Source organism: Geotrypetes seraphini, chromosome 1 (assembly GCF_902459505.1).
Source record: "Geotrypetes seraphini chromosome 1, aGeoSer1.1, whole genome shotgun sequence".
Classification (NCBI taxonomy): domain Eukaryota; kingdom Metazoa; phylum Chordata; class Amphibia; order Gymnophiona; family Dermophiidae; genus Geotrypetes; species Geotrypetes seraphini.
The window spans coordinates 5,984,284-5,999,976 of NC_047084.1; the positions used below are offsets into that span (position 1 = coordinate 5,984,284).

At 41.7% G+C, this 15,693-nt stretch overlaps 1 protein-coding gene across 8 annotated transcripts in view; it reads left to right on the forward strand.

Annotated features, from left to right (window-relative positions):
- The window catches only part of KIAA0825 (KIAA0825 ortholog), a 500,428-nt gene that overhangs the window by 244,482 nt on the left and 240,253 nt on the right, over nucleotides 1–15,693 (forward strand). For all 8 annotated transcript variants that reach the window (XM_033917989.1, XM_033917815.1, XM_033918166.1 and 5 more), the window contains one exon: nucleotides 5,323–5,417. In XM_033917989.1, coding sequence (XP_033773880.1) covers nucleotides 5,323–5,417 — 95 coding nt within the window. The remainder of the gene's footprint in view (nucleotides 1–5,322; nucleotides 5,418–15,693) is intronic.

Consider the following 15,693-nt stretch of genomic DNA (forward strand, 5'->3'; position numbering starts at 1 on the left):
AAATGCAACCAGAGACTGATGAAATTACCAAAGGTAGGAAAAATGATTTTATTTTCAATTTAGTGATCAAAATGTGTCCGTTTTGAGAATTTATATATGTTGTCTATATTTTGCACTATGGCCCCCTTTTACTAAACCGCAATAGCGTTTTTTAGCGCAGGGAGCCTATGAGCGTCGAGAGCAGCGTGGGGCATTTATCTCAGCTCCCTGCGCTAAAAAACGCTATCGCAGTTTAGTAAAAAGGGAGGGGGAATATTTGTCTATTTTTGTATAGTTGTTACTGAGGTGACATTGCATAAAGTCATCTGCCTTGACCTCTTTGAAAACCCGCGGAATATAAATGATCATTAACATTTTCTCTGCGTACAGCGTGCTTTGTGTTTTTAAAATTTTATTGTTAGTAGATCATTTTGACTTGGCCACAAAGGTAAGGGGGAGGGAGGGAGGGGAGCTGCTGAAAGACTCTAGTAATCCTTGCAGGCTTGACTGTGCAGGGAATTATTTTTGTAAAATCATGTTTTGTTATGTGACTGGCATTATTTAGACTTTAATTTCTATGAATGAATAGAATGAAAATGATATAAAATTACTTGCTTGTTTTATGTGCGTGCACTGAAGGAAAGTGGAGAGAGAGTTGGCTGAGGACGCTGAAGGGAAATGGGGAAGAGAGAGTAGGGAGAAGACGCTGATTTATAAATTGACAATTGTACAGAATATTGTTTCTTTTTATACTTTAATATAAACAATTCAAGGCTTGTGTGGATGGAATCAGGTGGTTTGCGGGAATGGGGACCGAGCTTGCGGGGATTAGTCTAATAAAATGGTATTTTTTATTTCTCATTATTTGTTTTATTTTTATTTGTTAATTTGTAAAGTGGTGATTGTTATGTATCAGTTTTTCAAATTTATATCTACTGTCTTTATATTTTGCACTGTATTAGAGGACATATGTTAATGTTTTTGTGGTGTTGCATTGTATCCAGGGTCTGCTTTCTTGGCGGTTCAGTTTAACTTTTGTCTACATATTTCTATTTTTAGTTTGTGATTATTCCATATTGGGCGAGGGTGTATCTCTGTTCTGTGTGTATGAAAAGAACATAGTTTTCAGTTGTCATTGACTACAGGATCAATTGACTGTGCAGGATCTGGCTTGTTTAGCTTTACAATGTATGTGTTGGTGTTCTTCACTGCAGTGTTTAAGATGCTGCCTTTTCCTAGGTATACTCTTGTTGTGCGATATGTTACTAAAAATCATATTTTTCATATAGATGGGGGGAGGGGGTCAAAAAACGATGGGCCCTGGCAGTGTTCCCTCTAAGCGGGCGGGTGTTGTGAGCAAACTTTTTTCACTGTGAGCTAAAAATATCGGGCGCCAGCAAGTTATGAGCCAAATAAATATGTTGCTTTCTACCACAGAACTTCCTTACGTTTGTATGGAATCTATCCCCTTTCAACTTTAGAGAGTGCCCTCTCGTTCTCCCTGCCTTAGCTACTAAGTCTATTCCCTTCAGTACCTTGAATGTTTCTATCATGTCCCCTCTCAATCTCCTCTGCTCAAGGGAGAAGAGGCCCAGTTTCTCTAATCTTTCGCTGTACGGCAACTCCTCCAGCCCCTTAACCATTTTAGTTGCTCTTCTCTGGATCCTTTCGAGTAGTACCGTGTCCTTCTTAAAGTACCAGTGCTGGACGCAGTACTCCAGGTGAGGGCGTACCATGGCCCGGTACAGCAGCATGATAACCTTCTCTGTCTCTTCAGTCCAGCATCTGCCCCTTCCATTCACTGTCTGTCTTTCCCTGCCATCTCTCCTCCTGCCCCCCCCCCACCCCCCAATTTGGTCTAGCATCCATCATCTTCCTTCTGTTCCCCTCATGGTCTGGCATCTCTATCCTTCCCTCCCCCCTGTGGTTTTTAGCATATCTCTCTTCTCATTTCCTCCACTCAGATCTGATCATTCTCTGCTCTCTCTTCCCTTTTCTTCTCTGGTCTTCCTTCTCTATTTTCTGCCTCCTTCTAAATTAAATTCTTTCTTACTATTTAGTCCCGTTTCCCTCTTTTCACTGTGTCTACACACAGCTTGTCACCCCTTTCCCTCACCCCTCCATTATCTTACTATTTTCTTCCCCCTTTATTTATCTCCTCCTTCCATCCAGTATGTGTTCTTTCCCCACTTCCATTCAGCATCTGCTCTCCCTTCTCAACTGACATCCATCTGCCTTCTGCTCTCTCTCCCTTCTTCTCACTTCCATCATCTGTCCCCTTCTCTCTCTCTCTCATCTCCTCCATTCCATCATCTGCCCCTTCTCTCTCTCCCCCCCCCAACTTCCATCATCTGCCCCCCTTCCCCTCACCTTTGTGGGTCACTTTCTTTCCCCTGAGGGTGGCTCATGTCACAGGGGAAGCTTTGGCCGAGCAGAACCGCTTGATTGACAGTGGAACTTACTTGATTGATGTCGATGCTGGGGCCCGTTGCCGTTTGAAGGAAAAAAAAAAAGGTGGAAAAAAGGAACCTGTAAAGGCGAGAGGAAGGGAAACCTCCAGGACAGCTGCTTTTTGCCCTCCTTCAGCGGCCCAAGAGTTCAGACCAGCAGCGGCAGCTGTGTATGCTTTTAACTTCGGCACAGAGCTGCCCCTAATCAATAGTTTAGCGCGGTTTCATAAGGCAGCCTCGGGGCCTTTGCTAGCCGGCCCGCTTCGATGATGCGATGTGGGCCGGCCTAGCAAAGGCCCCGAGGCTGCCTTATGAAACCGCGCTAAACTATTGATTAGGGGCAGCTCTGTGCCGAAGTTAAAAGCATACACAGCTGCCGCTGCTGGTCTGGAGGTGCGGAGACAAGGCAGGAGGCAAACGCGGTGGAAGGCAGGAGTCCCGGCGAAGGCAGGAGTCCCGGCACAGCGACTGCAACAGGAAGTTGCAAGTCAGCTGACGCCGGCCTTTCGTTGCGGCGGGGACCGAATCCTTCGCGGACCGGCAAGATTTTGTTTGCGGACCGGCGGTTGAAGAACTGTGCTCTACACTGTGTGCGCTGTGACGAGAAACTTGTGCGCTGCGAGGTAATATTTTGTGCGTCAGCGCACCCCAGCGCAGCTTAGCGGGAACACTGGGCCCTGGGTGCCACATACCCTAGGTACGCCACTGCCAGTGATTTCCAGAATCCATTTCAAATGCTCCTGCCTGGCTTTTAAGATCATTCACAGCATCCTTCCTCCCCTAATCCCACTATCCTTTAACTCCTCGAGTCCTGACTCCACCAGACCCGTCCAAAGATATAAACTATCCTTCCCCTCTCTACGCGGTATTCTCTATGCAGGTAAACTGGAAAAATCTCTTCTCTTCAAAATCACAGGTCTCTGGAACGATCTTACTATCCCGTTGCGGAACCTGGGCTCTCTCCAACTATTCTGCAAGCAACTGAAAACTTAGCTCTTCTCTAACATGTAATTCTATTTTCCCCCTTACTCTTCCATTCCATATATAAGCTCATGTAAACCTTTTCCTTTCTCTTCTTATATTTTAAGTTCTTGTAAACCGTGCTGAGCTCCACTTCTGTGGAGAGGATGCGGTATATAAACTTAAGGTTTAGTTTAGTTACCTTTTATTGAATGATTCTAGCAGATCAAGATGGAAGGCCCTAGGAACATCCAGAAAACAACCACCTCCCTGCTCACCATATCATTTACTCTAAAACTTTTATTTTATAAAATATTATTTCCTTTTATTTATTCAAGAAACTGAGAAGAATGGTTTATGTATGATCCAAAGAAAGAGGCAAAGCAATCTCTAAAGCCTGGGAGGATAATCAAGAAAATAAAAAATTCTAATAAATCTATTCTCTACTTTTTGTTTTTAAAATACAAAGCTATTTTTGAAATTGAAGGAGAACATCAATTTGTCTGGACTGAATTGCTGATCACTTTGGGCTCCTTTTACTGAGCTGTGCTAGTGGTTTTAGCACGCGCTTAGCGCATGCTACATTGCCATGCACGCTAGATGCTAGCACCTCCGTTGAGCTGGTGTTAGTTTTTATGCATAGCGCGGGGGGTTAGCGCGTGCTAATCTGCAGCGCACGCTGAAAACGCTACTGCAGCTTAGTAAAAGGAGCCCTTTGTAATTAACATAGCTACTATATTTTGAACATTTTGTATTAAATCAGTGATTTAAGGATTATGTGAAAATATTATTTCTGAAATACTTCCACTTAATATGTACCCACACTTTCTTCTGATTATTTTTCTCTTCTTATATTCATCAGTTTAGTTATTGGAACAATCATGCACAGTCTCATCATTTTCCATGTTTTCTTACCCATCTTCTCTTATATATGGGTCATATACTGCAGCTCTCTCCTGAAGCTAAGGATTCATGATTCAGCTCTTTCAAGAGCCTCTTAAAATGCAGCAAGCTGACTAACGCAACCCTGGATTTTACATCTTTTGGACTATGATGGTTCTTCAGCCATACTCCAAACCCAACCAAGATTTTGAACCTGGAAACAGTAATTTACCGATTAACAGAAGATGTATTTTTCAAGTATTAAAAGGCATTATAAAAGAAACATGTAACAATCTACAATGTCATTTTTCACTGTCATTTTCCTACTTATCCTCTATAAAATTCATAGAAATCCTACTTATCCTCTATCAAATTATTTTTGTCTTTTTGTTCTATGCTAGAAATCATAACAGGTTAGGGACTAACTAAAAATGAAATAGCTCGAATGAATATGTGTAGTTTGTTACCACATTTTAAACCATTATTCTCTCATGTCTTTGCCTCTACCTTCAATGCTTCTTTAACTAAACAAGAAAGCATAACATGAGTTTCTAATGTGTGTATTTACAGGTATTTATATAACCATCTGCTTGCTGTAGTGTTTTACACCAAAACAGACAAATGAAGCATTTCTTGCTACCGTAATTATGAGACAGTCTGCATCTTAAATTTCAGCAATATGACGTTTCTTTTTAAACCCCTTCTGGCAGTAGGAAATGCTTAAAATACATAAAGATTTTGCTCTCATGCTTTTCAGAGTCAAACTCTGAGAAAAAGTGATTGGGCAAAATGCCATCAACAGAAGAAAATGATTCAAAATTTGATTTATCTTTTTTAAAATAATGACTACATCCCCAAATGGATTTATAAATTAATTGCTATCTTACTGAAATATAAACCATGTTGGTGCGTGATTGATATTATATCTAAGTCCTTGTTATAGGACCTCTTTCCTCCTCCTCAGTTAGTCTATCACAGCTGGAGCTTTAATTTACTTTTCATATTAACTCTGATTAATAACTAACAATAGTTTCTTGTCATAAATCAACAGTCAGTTATAACTGAATGGAACTGGGACTGGTCAAAGTTGCTGCTAAGTTATCGGGGACTGAATCTAACGACCTTCAAAGCACTGCTGGCTCACAGGTAATGCTTGCTTTTTATGTTCAAATATTTTTTTTTATTATTTTTATAAGAACAGTGAATAAAAAATACATATACTGTGTAAACATGCACATGGACATGTAATACAAAAAGAGACTGATATCCATCAGATATAGCTGTATGTGCAATAATTAGAAAAATACAGATGAGAATAGCAGTAACTCAACCTAAAAGAAAAGTCAGTCAGAAGTGAAGTACATACACTGCTACACGCCATACATATCCAATCAAGAACCTGGTACAAAATCGTAATTTCAGAGAGATGCACAAAAATCATTCATGGCACTGCATATTTTATGATATTGATCAATGCAGTTATGCTTTTCTGCATGAACTTTCTCAAATTTGGCTACCTGACACACCTGTGTCCACCAAATATGATAGTACAGGTTACAGCAATTCTTCCAATTAGACAGAACAGTTTTTATGGCAATAAGCAATAGACTTCTCAACAACTTCCCTGACCATTTGTCTATGGACCCTTTTAGTCCATATTTACCATAAATTACAATAGCCAGGGTGAGATCCTCATCGATCTTGGTGACCATGCCAATGGTATCCCAAATTTTTAACCAGTATGATTTGATAGGTGGGCATTCAAAGATCATGTGGTCAAGAGTTCCTACCTCCATTTGACAAGACCAGCAATGATTCGTGGTCAAATTTGGTAATTTACTGAGTTTATAGGGCGTCCAAAATGCCCGGTTCAGAAGAAAATACGCTGATTGGGAAATGCTGGCAGAATGAAGTGTATGCGTAAATTCAGTCCAAATCAGTTGCCACTCCTTCAATCCAACCTCTTTACCAGTGTCCTTAATCCAAATGTCTCTTAAAGCTGAAGAACCTGTAAATTTGGTACTAATGATGTATCGATACCAAAAAGCAGCCTTACCTTTTTTCTTGGTTTCTACTATTTGGTTCAAGACCGCCAGTGTGGGTTGAGAGTCTTGTAATGCCGAAACATCTATAGAGGCCCTAATGGAGTGACAAAGTTGCAACCACCTAAATATTGGGATCCTGGAAGGTGGTATCTCTCCTGCAATACAGAAAAGGGAATCCATGCATTGGCACAGTATAAGTGTCTAAGGGACCATATACCTGCGGATTGCCATTAGACCCAATTAACAGGTTTTCCTTGTATCATAATGTTAGAGTTGTTCCAAAGACATATGTGGGAAGTATCTTTCCATCTAATAGTAGCTAGACCATCAGTTTCACGAATAGCAAGTTTAGTTGAGTAGGTAGGTTCTCTACAACCATCAGGTCCACGGTCACGTGTGAACATGGCTGAGCGCAAATCAGTGATGTGTAAAGCAGCTGTTTCCAAGTTAGACCAAAGTTGAAATATGGGGTTCTGATGATCAGAGAACCAGGCTGAACTACGTCGCAAAATAAAAGCAGTATGGTAGTCGAAAAAGCTGGGAAATTTGACTCCCCAATCAGCTACTTCCCTCTTCAGCTTCTTCAGTCCAATCCGAGGAGTAGAGTTGTTCCATAGAAACTTAGACAGATGAGATTAGATAGTTGCATAAGTACTTTTGGGTAAGTACATAGGGAGCATGTTTAAGACATGATTCATGACTGGTGTCACCATCATTTTAATGGTGCTCAAGTGCCCCCACCAGGTGAGGCGCATCGGAGTCCATTTGGAAGTAAGAGATTGAATGGAGTCCATGATGAATTTGGTGTTATATTCCACTGTTTTCTCTACAATCGATCCAAAAAAGACACCCAAGTACTTGATTTTATCAGTGGTCCAACTGAAGTCCCATATCAACGATCTCTCCCTTAATGTCAGGGCAATTGAGAGCGAGAATTTCAGTCTTAGTTAAATTTAACTTATATTCAGAGACACAGGAATAGGAGGAGAGAATGTCTAAGATCTGCTTGAGTGAATCTGGTGTCACATATAGTAGGACATCGTCCGCATAGGCAGATAATTTGATCTCAGAGTTCCCGCAGTGTACACCATGAATATTGGGGTAGGATCTTATCGCTATTACCGTATTTTCACGCATATAACGCGCACGTTATACACAATTTTACAAACCGAGTATAACCATGCGCGTTATATTCGTGAGCGCGTTGTACACATTTTTTTTTACATAGTTCCCCCCCCCGACGTCCGATTCACCCCGCAGGACCGCTCGCACCCCCACCCCGAAGGACCGCTCGCACCCCCACAGCCTCCCCACCCCCCCATCATGGAGAAGCTGCCTACCGTTGTCCTGCTGCTTCCTCCGCTGGCAGTCCCGCCCTTTCTCTGACATCAGAGAAAGGGCGGGACCGCCGGAAGAGGAAGCAGCACAGACGCAGGGCTCAGAGAAGGGGCGGGACCGCCGGCAGAGGAAGCAGCAGGACAACGGTAGGCAGACATTTGATGTTCAAGTTCACCCATGCGTTAAATGGATAGGATTTCCCTAGTTTACCAATAGAAACAATGCCTTTCAGACCCAGTCTTTGAGAGTTCTAGGAAAGAGGAACAAGTAGAGAACATATGCCAAATAGAATCTTAAAAGGCAGGCACATTTAAAGTGTATCCTGGAAAATATCAGAAGCCAATGAATTTTAGCCAGCAGCAGAAATACATGCTCAAATATATCCTTACTAGGGGACATGATATTTTGTATGGAGAAAGTACCTCCAGAAATATGAGGTGCAAATATTTACAGGCCCTTTTTCTCATGTAATTTTTTTAAAGGAAAAGTATGTTTGTATTTTCTCCATAAAAAATTAATGAGCTTGCATTTGGAAGAGCCTGCAGACATTACATCAATGTAGACAATTTTTGAAAATTGCCTTCTCAAGAGATACAATAGTTTTTACTATATTTTATTAGTTATAAATAATGCCCAGCTTAATACCAGGGAATCAGGCTAACTGGAACACAAAGGCTCTAATTTCAGATAAATTTCTCAGACTGTAAGCTCTCTTTCCCTAAATAATGGGGTACCTTACAGGGCACTGCTGTGAACTTCAGAAAAATGATGTCATGTCTTCATCTCACTGCAGCTTCCTTATAGGTCATGGTGAGCCCCCCAAACCACCTCCAGAATCCCCTAGATCCACTTATCTACCACCCCAATAGCCCTTATGGCTGCAGGAGTCACTTATATGCTAGTAAAAAAGGGTTTGGGGTGTATAGGGAAGTGCACATTTCAATATCAATGCAGTGATTACAGAGGCTTATGGGCATGGGTCCACCTCTCTATGGGTCCCTAACCCCCCCCTAAGATGGTTTAAGATGCCTCTGTGCAGCACAACTAGGCTTTCCTATGCCAGGCTGCCAAGTGATGATGTTCTGGAGGCACAGTCTTCAAGTTGTGATTAATATTTTTGTGGGGGTGGGGGAGGGTCAGTGATCACTGGAGTAGTGTGTGGGGGTCTGTATTATGTGTTTGCAGTGCTTATCTGGTCACTTTAGGTGGGTTTTTGTGACTTAGACCTGTTTTAAATGGTCTAAGTCACAACGTCCAAGTTCCTTCAATCCTGTGCTGAATAACTTTCGGTTATACATGCAGTATAACTAAGTCTAAGCCTGCCCACGTCCCACCCAAATCCCACCCTCGACACTCCTCCTGAAACTCCCCGTTTAGCTATGGTCGTGCAGCAGCACTATGAAGGCCTAGGTCGTTTAGAAATATATCCAAAACCCGGTTTGATTATCGACACTTGGACGTCTTTTGTTTATGATTGTCCAAGTACCGACTTAGGTTCATAATCGAAAGAGAAAAACGGTTTTTGGACGTTTTTCTCTTTCAATTATGAGCCCCTTAGATTATGAGAGGTTTTTGTTACTATAAATTTAGATTTATAAATAATAACATAAAGTAACTTTTACAATAAGTCTCTATAAACAATTATAAATAAGGCATTTGTCAGTTAAAATTCTGCAAGTGACTAAAAATTTATAGAATATTTAACATGATTTGCATCAGTTTTATTAGTTAGAAAATTGGTCTTAAATCCCAAAAGCTTATCAATTTTATTTTTAAATATAATTTTGTTTGTTTATTTATGTACAATAATTTATATAACGCAAAAGGTTCACTTAGTGGCACCTAAGCAGTTTACACATTGATTTAAAATATATATATATATACAAATGTATTGGACTGAGAGGAGAAGCAAGAGTTAGCATGGGAGAACAGGTATGAGCAGAAGTTATGCAGAAATGGAGGAGAAAGCTGAGATGAAAAGATGTGTTTTAAGCTTTGTTTTGAATTTTGATAAAGATGATTCCAACCTTATCTCAGAAGGTAAACCAGAGAAAAGGTCCAGGGTAGCCAAAAGCAGTTTAATGTGAAATGGTGAGATGAAAAGAAGAGAGGGAACGGTAAGTAAGTTATGATTAGCAGACCAAATAATACAAATGGGAGAGTATGGATTAAGTTATTTATATAGGCAGGTGCCAGTGGTGAGTGTCCCTTGAAAACTAGAAAAGAGAGTTTAAATTTAATTCTTGCTGAAAGTGGAAGTCAATGCTCTTAATATAGAGGAGGTGTAACTTGGTCAAACTGTTTGGAGCAATGATGAATTTTTATTGCCGTAGATTATACAAGTTGAAAATATTTCAGGGGCTGAAGCGGGAGTCCTGCATATACCCCCTCCTTTACAAAGCAATGCTAATGATTTTAGTGCTGGCCACATGGTATCAGATCCAACGCTCATAGAATTCCTATTAGCGTCTGAGCTGTTACCATGGCGGCTGGCGCTAAAAACACTAGCGCGGCTTTGTAAAGGAGGGGGATAATGAGTTACTGTAAGAACAAGACGGAGAACTCAGATAAGGTATGGAGGAAGAAGTGATTGGACAGCACAAATTTGATGTAATGCAAAAAAAGTATGGTTGAACTAAGGAGTTGATTTGATGGTGAAAGTTCAGCTTTTGATCAAAGATCACTCCGAGAATTTTGACTGATTCGGAAAAAGGAAGACAAGGGCATAGTGGAGTATCAGTGTGTATATGACAAAAAACAATAGCAGAGCATTTTGATCTGTTGAGAACCAGCTGGTTAGTACTTAGCCAAGCTGCTGTTTTGGAAAGACATGAATTGACCAAAGTAGTGGGGGTAAAAAGATGTTAAAGAGAATACAGTGGTACCTCGGTTTACGAGTGCACCGGTTTGTGAGTGTTTTGCAAGACGAGCAAAACATTCGCAAACTTGGTGCCTCGTAAACCGAGCTTGCCTCGCTGTACGAGTGCCCCCCCCCCCGCGAACCGGCACCTTCCCCCCCGCGATCTGGCACCCCCCCCCCCCGCCGCCATCGGGCACCCCCCCACCGCAACCTGAGATCCCCCAACCCACCCGAACCCTCTTCTTACTTCCAGTGTAGCCTCCGCATCGGCACCGGCATCAGCATGTCCTGTGCGTTGGTGCTGGTGCCCGAAAATCTGCTTCCTGTGCCGGGCCATGAGCATGTGCGCATGCTCAAGGCCCGACACAGGAAGCAGATTTTCGGGCACCGGCACCAACGCACAGGACATGCTGGTGCCGGTGCCGATGCGGAGGCTACACTGGAAGTAAGAAGAGGGTTCGGGTGGGTTGGGGATCTCAGGTTGTGGCGGGGGGGGTGCTGGTGGCGGCGGGGGGGGTGCCCGATGGCGGTGGGGGGTTGCCGGATCGCGGGGGGGAGGGTGCCGATTCACAGGGGGGCCTTCGGGGGGAGCAATGCTGGTTCTCGTGGGGAGGGGAGCAGCGCTGCTGGCCTCGGGGGGGGGAAGGTGAGGGGTGGGAACATATCAAAGCAAGTTTCCCTTACTTCCTATGGGGAAACTTGCTTTGATATACGAGCATTTTGGATTACGAGCATGCTCCTGGAACGGATTATGCTCGTAATCCAAAGTACCACTGTAGGTGCTAAGATTGAGCCCTGAGGGACACCAGATAGAACATGATAGGTTGTGGAGAAAGTGTCTGAATGGGAAAGTTGAAATATGCATTTAGTTAAGTAACTAATGACCCAAGTGAGGGCTGTATTAGAGATACCAATGTTATGTAGACAAGCAAGTATCAGTAAATGATGTACTAGATCAAAAACAGAGGATAGTGCCAAGGATACTAGAATAACAGAGTCATAATGATCTAGTGCAGAACAAACGTCATGTAAATATAAAAGTAGGGATTCTGTACTATGCCTGAAATAGCGCATTGCAGTGTTCAGCTGTATAACTGGGCATCTCCATTAGGTGCTCCGAGGATGCATGGTAAAAGCTATTCTCTATTATTGGGGGGTGGGGGGGGGAGTTTGTTTGTTTTTTTGCCTTTGAGTTGGACTGCAATTTAGTGTTGAAACTTTCCTTTAGATATTTGGAAGCCAGCTTTTTAGGATCAAAAATAAGAATTTTTCCAGATTTAGCAAGAGACGCACAGATTAGGTGTAAAGCCTAAGGTGCAGGCTGTACCAGCTAATTTTGTGTTACAATTTCCATGTGTTTGTTGTATTCTTTATGAGGTGAAACAGTTTCAATTTTATGATCCTAAAGAAAAATTTTTCTTAGAGCTAGGTAGGGTGTTAATGTTATAATGTAATATCATATGTTCACTAATAAAACTGGCTTGGAGGAGGATCTCTGGGGGCAAGATGCTCATAATTTAAAAGATTTTCTTCTGGGGGGGGGGGTTATTTTCCTTTCCATTTTGGGATCTTATTGCTATTATGTTGCGGGTACAATTGCTAAAATATTTGCCTTACTTTATCTATGCAACAATTTTTCAGTTTTCATTTATCCCAATGGCATGGTGATATAAAATTTGAAATGTATAAAAATATATTTTTTTAAAAAGCTATTCTCTAATGGCTTCTGAGCACTCAGATCTATTACAGAATACTAGCATAACTCAGTATTGGCATACCTCATATTTAGTTGCCCACAGTTACATCAGCCATAGACCTGGTGTAACTGTAGTCATATAAATGTGGCAGAGAACATGGATAACTTACAGCATTCTGTAAATTATGGATGTAACTGGGAGTCCTGCTCATTGTCTGCCCATGCTCCACTCCTTGCATTTATGCACTATACCACTTATGTGTATTATTTCAGATTATCACTTAATTTATAGAATACTCTTTTTTTTTTTAATTTAATTTTTATTGATTTGAAAATTATCACAAGTAATACACTTGTTAAAGAAATACAGAAAGCAAATAATAACATGACAAACAAATTTATAAATGCAGCATTTAAATTATCCTTCTTAGACCTCGAATTTGGGAGGGATCCAATAATTCCATGGAGAGAAATAAGTCAAAAACCTTTATCAGAAAGCTGACTATGTTAAACAAGACTTAAAGATTTAAAAGATAAGTGGGGTCACTTATCTTTTAAATCCAACAGATCATATACATTACTTATCTTTAGAGATCTTTTTAAGGTCTAGAAAGACTCTCAATTGTGATGGTAAAAAGAAAGTGTACTTAATCCCCAAGTATCGAATCAAACATTTACAGGGGCATGCCAAAAGAAAGGAAGCCCCCAAACTTTTAGTCTCATCATGCATAGAAAGGAATTCTTTTCTGCGGTCCTGTGTTGTCTTAGATACATCAGGATAAATCCAAATTCTTTGTCCTGAAAATTCTTGATTTAAATTCCGAAAGTAGAGTTTCATTATAAGGTTTAAGTCTTGTTCAAATACCAAGGAGACTAAAAGCGTTCCCCTTTCCTTAACATCAGAAAGGGATTCCTCTAATATTGTGGTCAAATTTTTTTCCACTACCAAATTTCCTCCTTCATCAACCTTAGTCATAGCAGTAGGAATATAATAAATTTTATTTATAGAAGGAATGGTTTGTTGAGGAATTTTGAGAATTTCCATCAGGTATTTTTTAAAGTAGTCAAGAGGATTTAAGGCTGGTGATTTTGGAAAATTTAGTATACGTAAATTTAGTCTCCTGTTAAAGTTCTCAAATTGTTCAATTTAGTATGCACATAAGTCTTATCTTTAACCAACGTTGATGTTATTTCCTTTAAGTCTTTAACTTCAGATTTAACACAGGTTATTTGTTCAGCAGAGTCATGTTTAGTTTGTTGAATTATTTTAGATAAATTAAGTACCTCTAATGTTGTTCCTGTAAGCTTGCTGTCGAGACTCTGCAAGGCCTGCCAAATGGTCTCAAGAGTTACCACCGGGGGAGTCTGAAGCAGCGATAAACTCGCTGGGACTCCCGAAGTCAGTTGCTCAACTGTCTTTCCCACAGGCGCTCCTTCCTCCAAACTCAAGTCCAGATCCGCGACTTCCGCTCCTGGACTCTCTGTCGGGGCAACCCGCGTCGACGTTGAACATGGCGGTACACTGGATACCGGAAGGGACAGTGAAATTTCATGCCCTAAGAAGCTGGACGCTCCATCGTCCAGACTTGCAGCAGGGCCCTCTTCTCTCGGTTCCGAGGTTGTAAGCTGGCTCAGAATCCTCTCCAGGGTTTGTTGCTGTACCGGTGTAGAGGTTCTGAGCTGGGAGGAAGCCGTTCTCAGAACCCCCTTCCTTTTGGTATGCGGCATCGGAAAGCAAAAAGCTCCGTAGAAAATTCAAATATATGAAGAATATCAAGGAGTTAGCCGGCCCCTCGGGAGAGGTAAGAGACGCCAGACCTAGCGTGCAGCCATCTTGGATCCCCCAGCCTACCAATTTATAGAATACTCTTATGTTAGTATTCTGTAAATTAACGATCTCTTTTACAAAGCCACACAGCAACAGCCCCGAAGCCCTTTAAATCTCTATGGGCTTTGGGGCCGCTAGCGCGGCTTTGCAAAAGAGGCCATAAGTATACACTAGACACTTAAGTTAGTATTTTGTAAATTTCCATACATAATTGGTACATATGGAGGCACCCAGTTATAGAATTGCTCTTTAGAAGTTTGTGAGCAGCTTTGCCAAATGTCAAAGTGCTATTGCTCAAAACTTCCAAACTTATGCTAATTTATTCATCTATTTTGTGTTACCATGGTTCCAGTACAGTATGGAGTAATTTTAAAAAGCATTTTCTGTGTATAAAATATGCTATACACATAGAAAAGGGCTCTCAAAATTGTGCAGCCAAATACATACATATAGATATTGTGGCGGGGTTAAGCCCCGGCCACGCACGCTCGGATCTAGTCCCCACAGAGTGCCAATGAAGTGTGTAGGTTTCATCAAATAAACAGTCTTTTTTCCCTTTCAAAATCAAAAAGTTTTATTTTCCTTGTCAGTTCTTTATATGAGAGAACTGGCAGTAAAATCCCCTTCACTGCTTCCAACACAGTCCATACTTCAAAAATACAGCAAACTTTGCAAATATCCAACAGTTCAGGATTTCTATATTCTGCAGTCAAAACCAAACAAAACAGCAAATTGGTTTTCCAGCTTTTGCCCCTGGGCTGCTGCCTTCTATCAGTCCAAGCAGCCTTTGCAAATGGGGCCAATGTGTGCTTCTCTCAGCCCACAGACAACTCCAGGCAGTGCTCCTCCCTGCACTACATTCTCAGACTGCTACTATGATCCACAGTCAAATCAAGGGACACGCTCTTGTGCCTAGCTCCAAAGAGCTCTCTCACCTTACTGCCCCGACTCTCTCTAGCTGGGCCAGTAGGTGTGGGAACAAGCTCCACCCAAATACAGACAAATGGACCCTGTACACCTCCTGTGTTCCCAATTACTCAGTGTCTCCGGACAGGGACAAACTATGGCACTTGCAACAGCCTTGATTTTAAATCTGGCTTCTCCTACAACAATACTGGGCTTTTCTCCCCCACTGCACCAAAGCTCATTCACTCACAACTGTCCCCACACTCACACAATCTTCATTTCAAATCCCTGCTGTTACAGGATCCTTGCTTTACTCTTAGCCAGGAAGGTCTATTATTAAAATTAGGTTTATTCATCCATGTTCTCATCATACATTCCTTCCCCTAGTTCACAACTATAATCTATAGTCATATTCTACATTCTCATTATCAAAACCTTGTTCATTCACCTCCTTAGGAGCTACTTCTATGCAATGTGGCTTCCTTCCCCCACGCTGTACAAGCTCTTGTTTCCCACAGCTAGTCTGCTCAAACTTTTCCTCAGAAACCTCCCCCTCCCAAGCTAACCTTGCTTTGGGACATAGCCTCTTGCCTTGCCTGGGAGTTGCAGGGCAGCCTTACACGAGGCAGGGGTACTGGAATGGAAACAGGGTTTTCAAACATTCCTGGCAGACTTCTCAACTGTATAGCTCTGCCTTGCTGTTTCTGCTGTCTCTCTGGCTCTTCCTGTTTCTGTCACTCCCCCCTCCA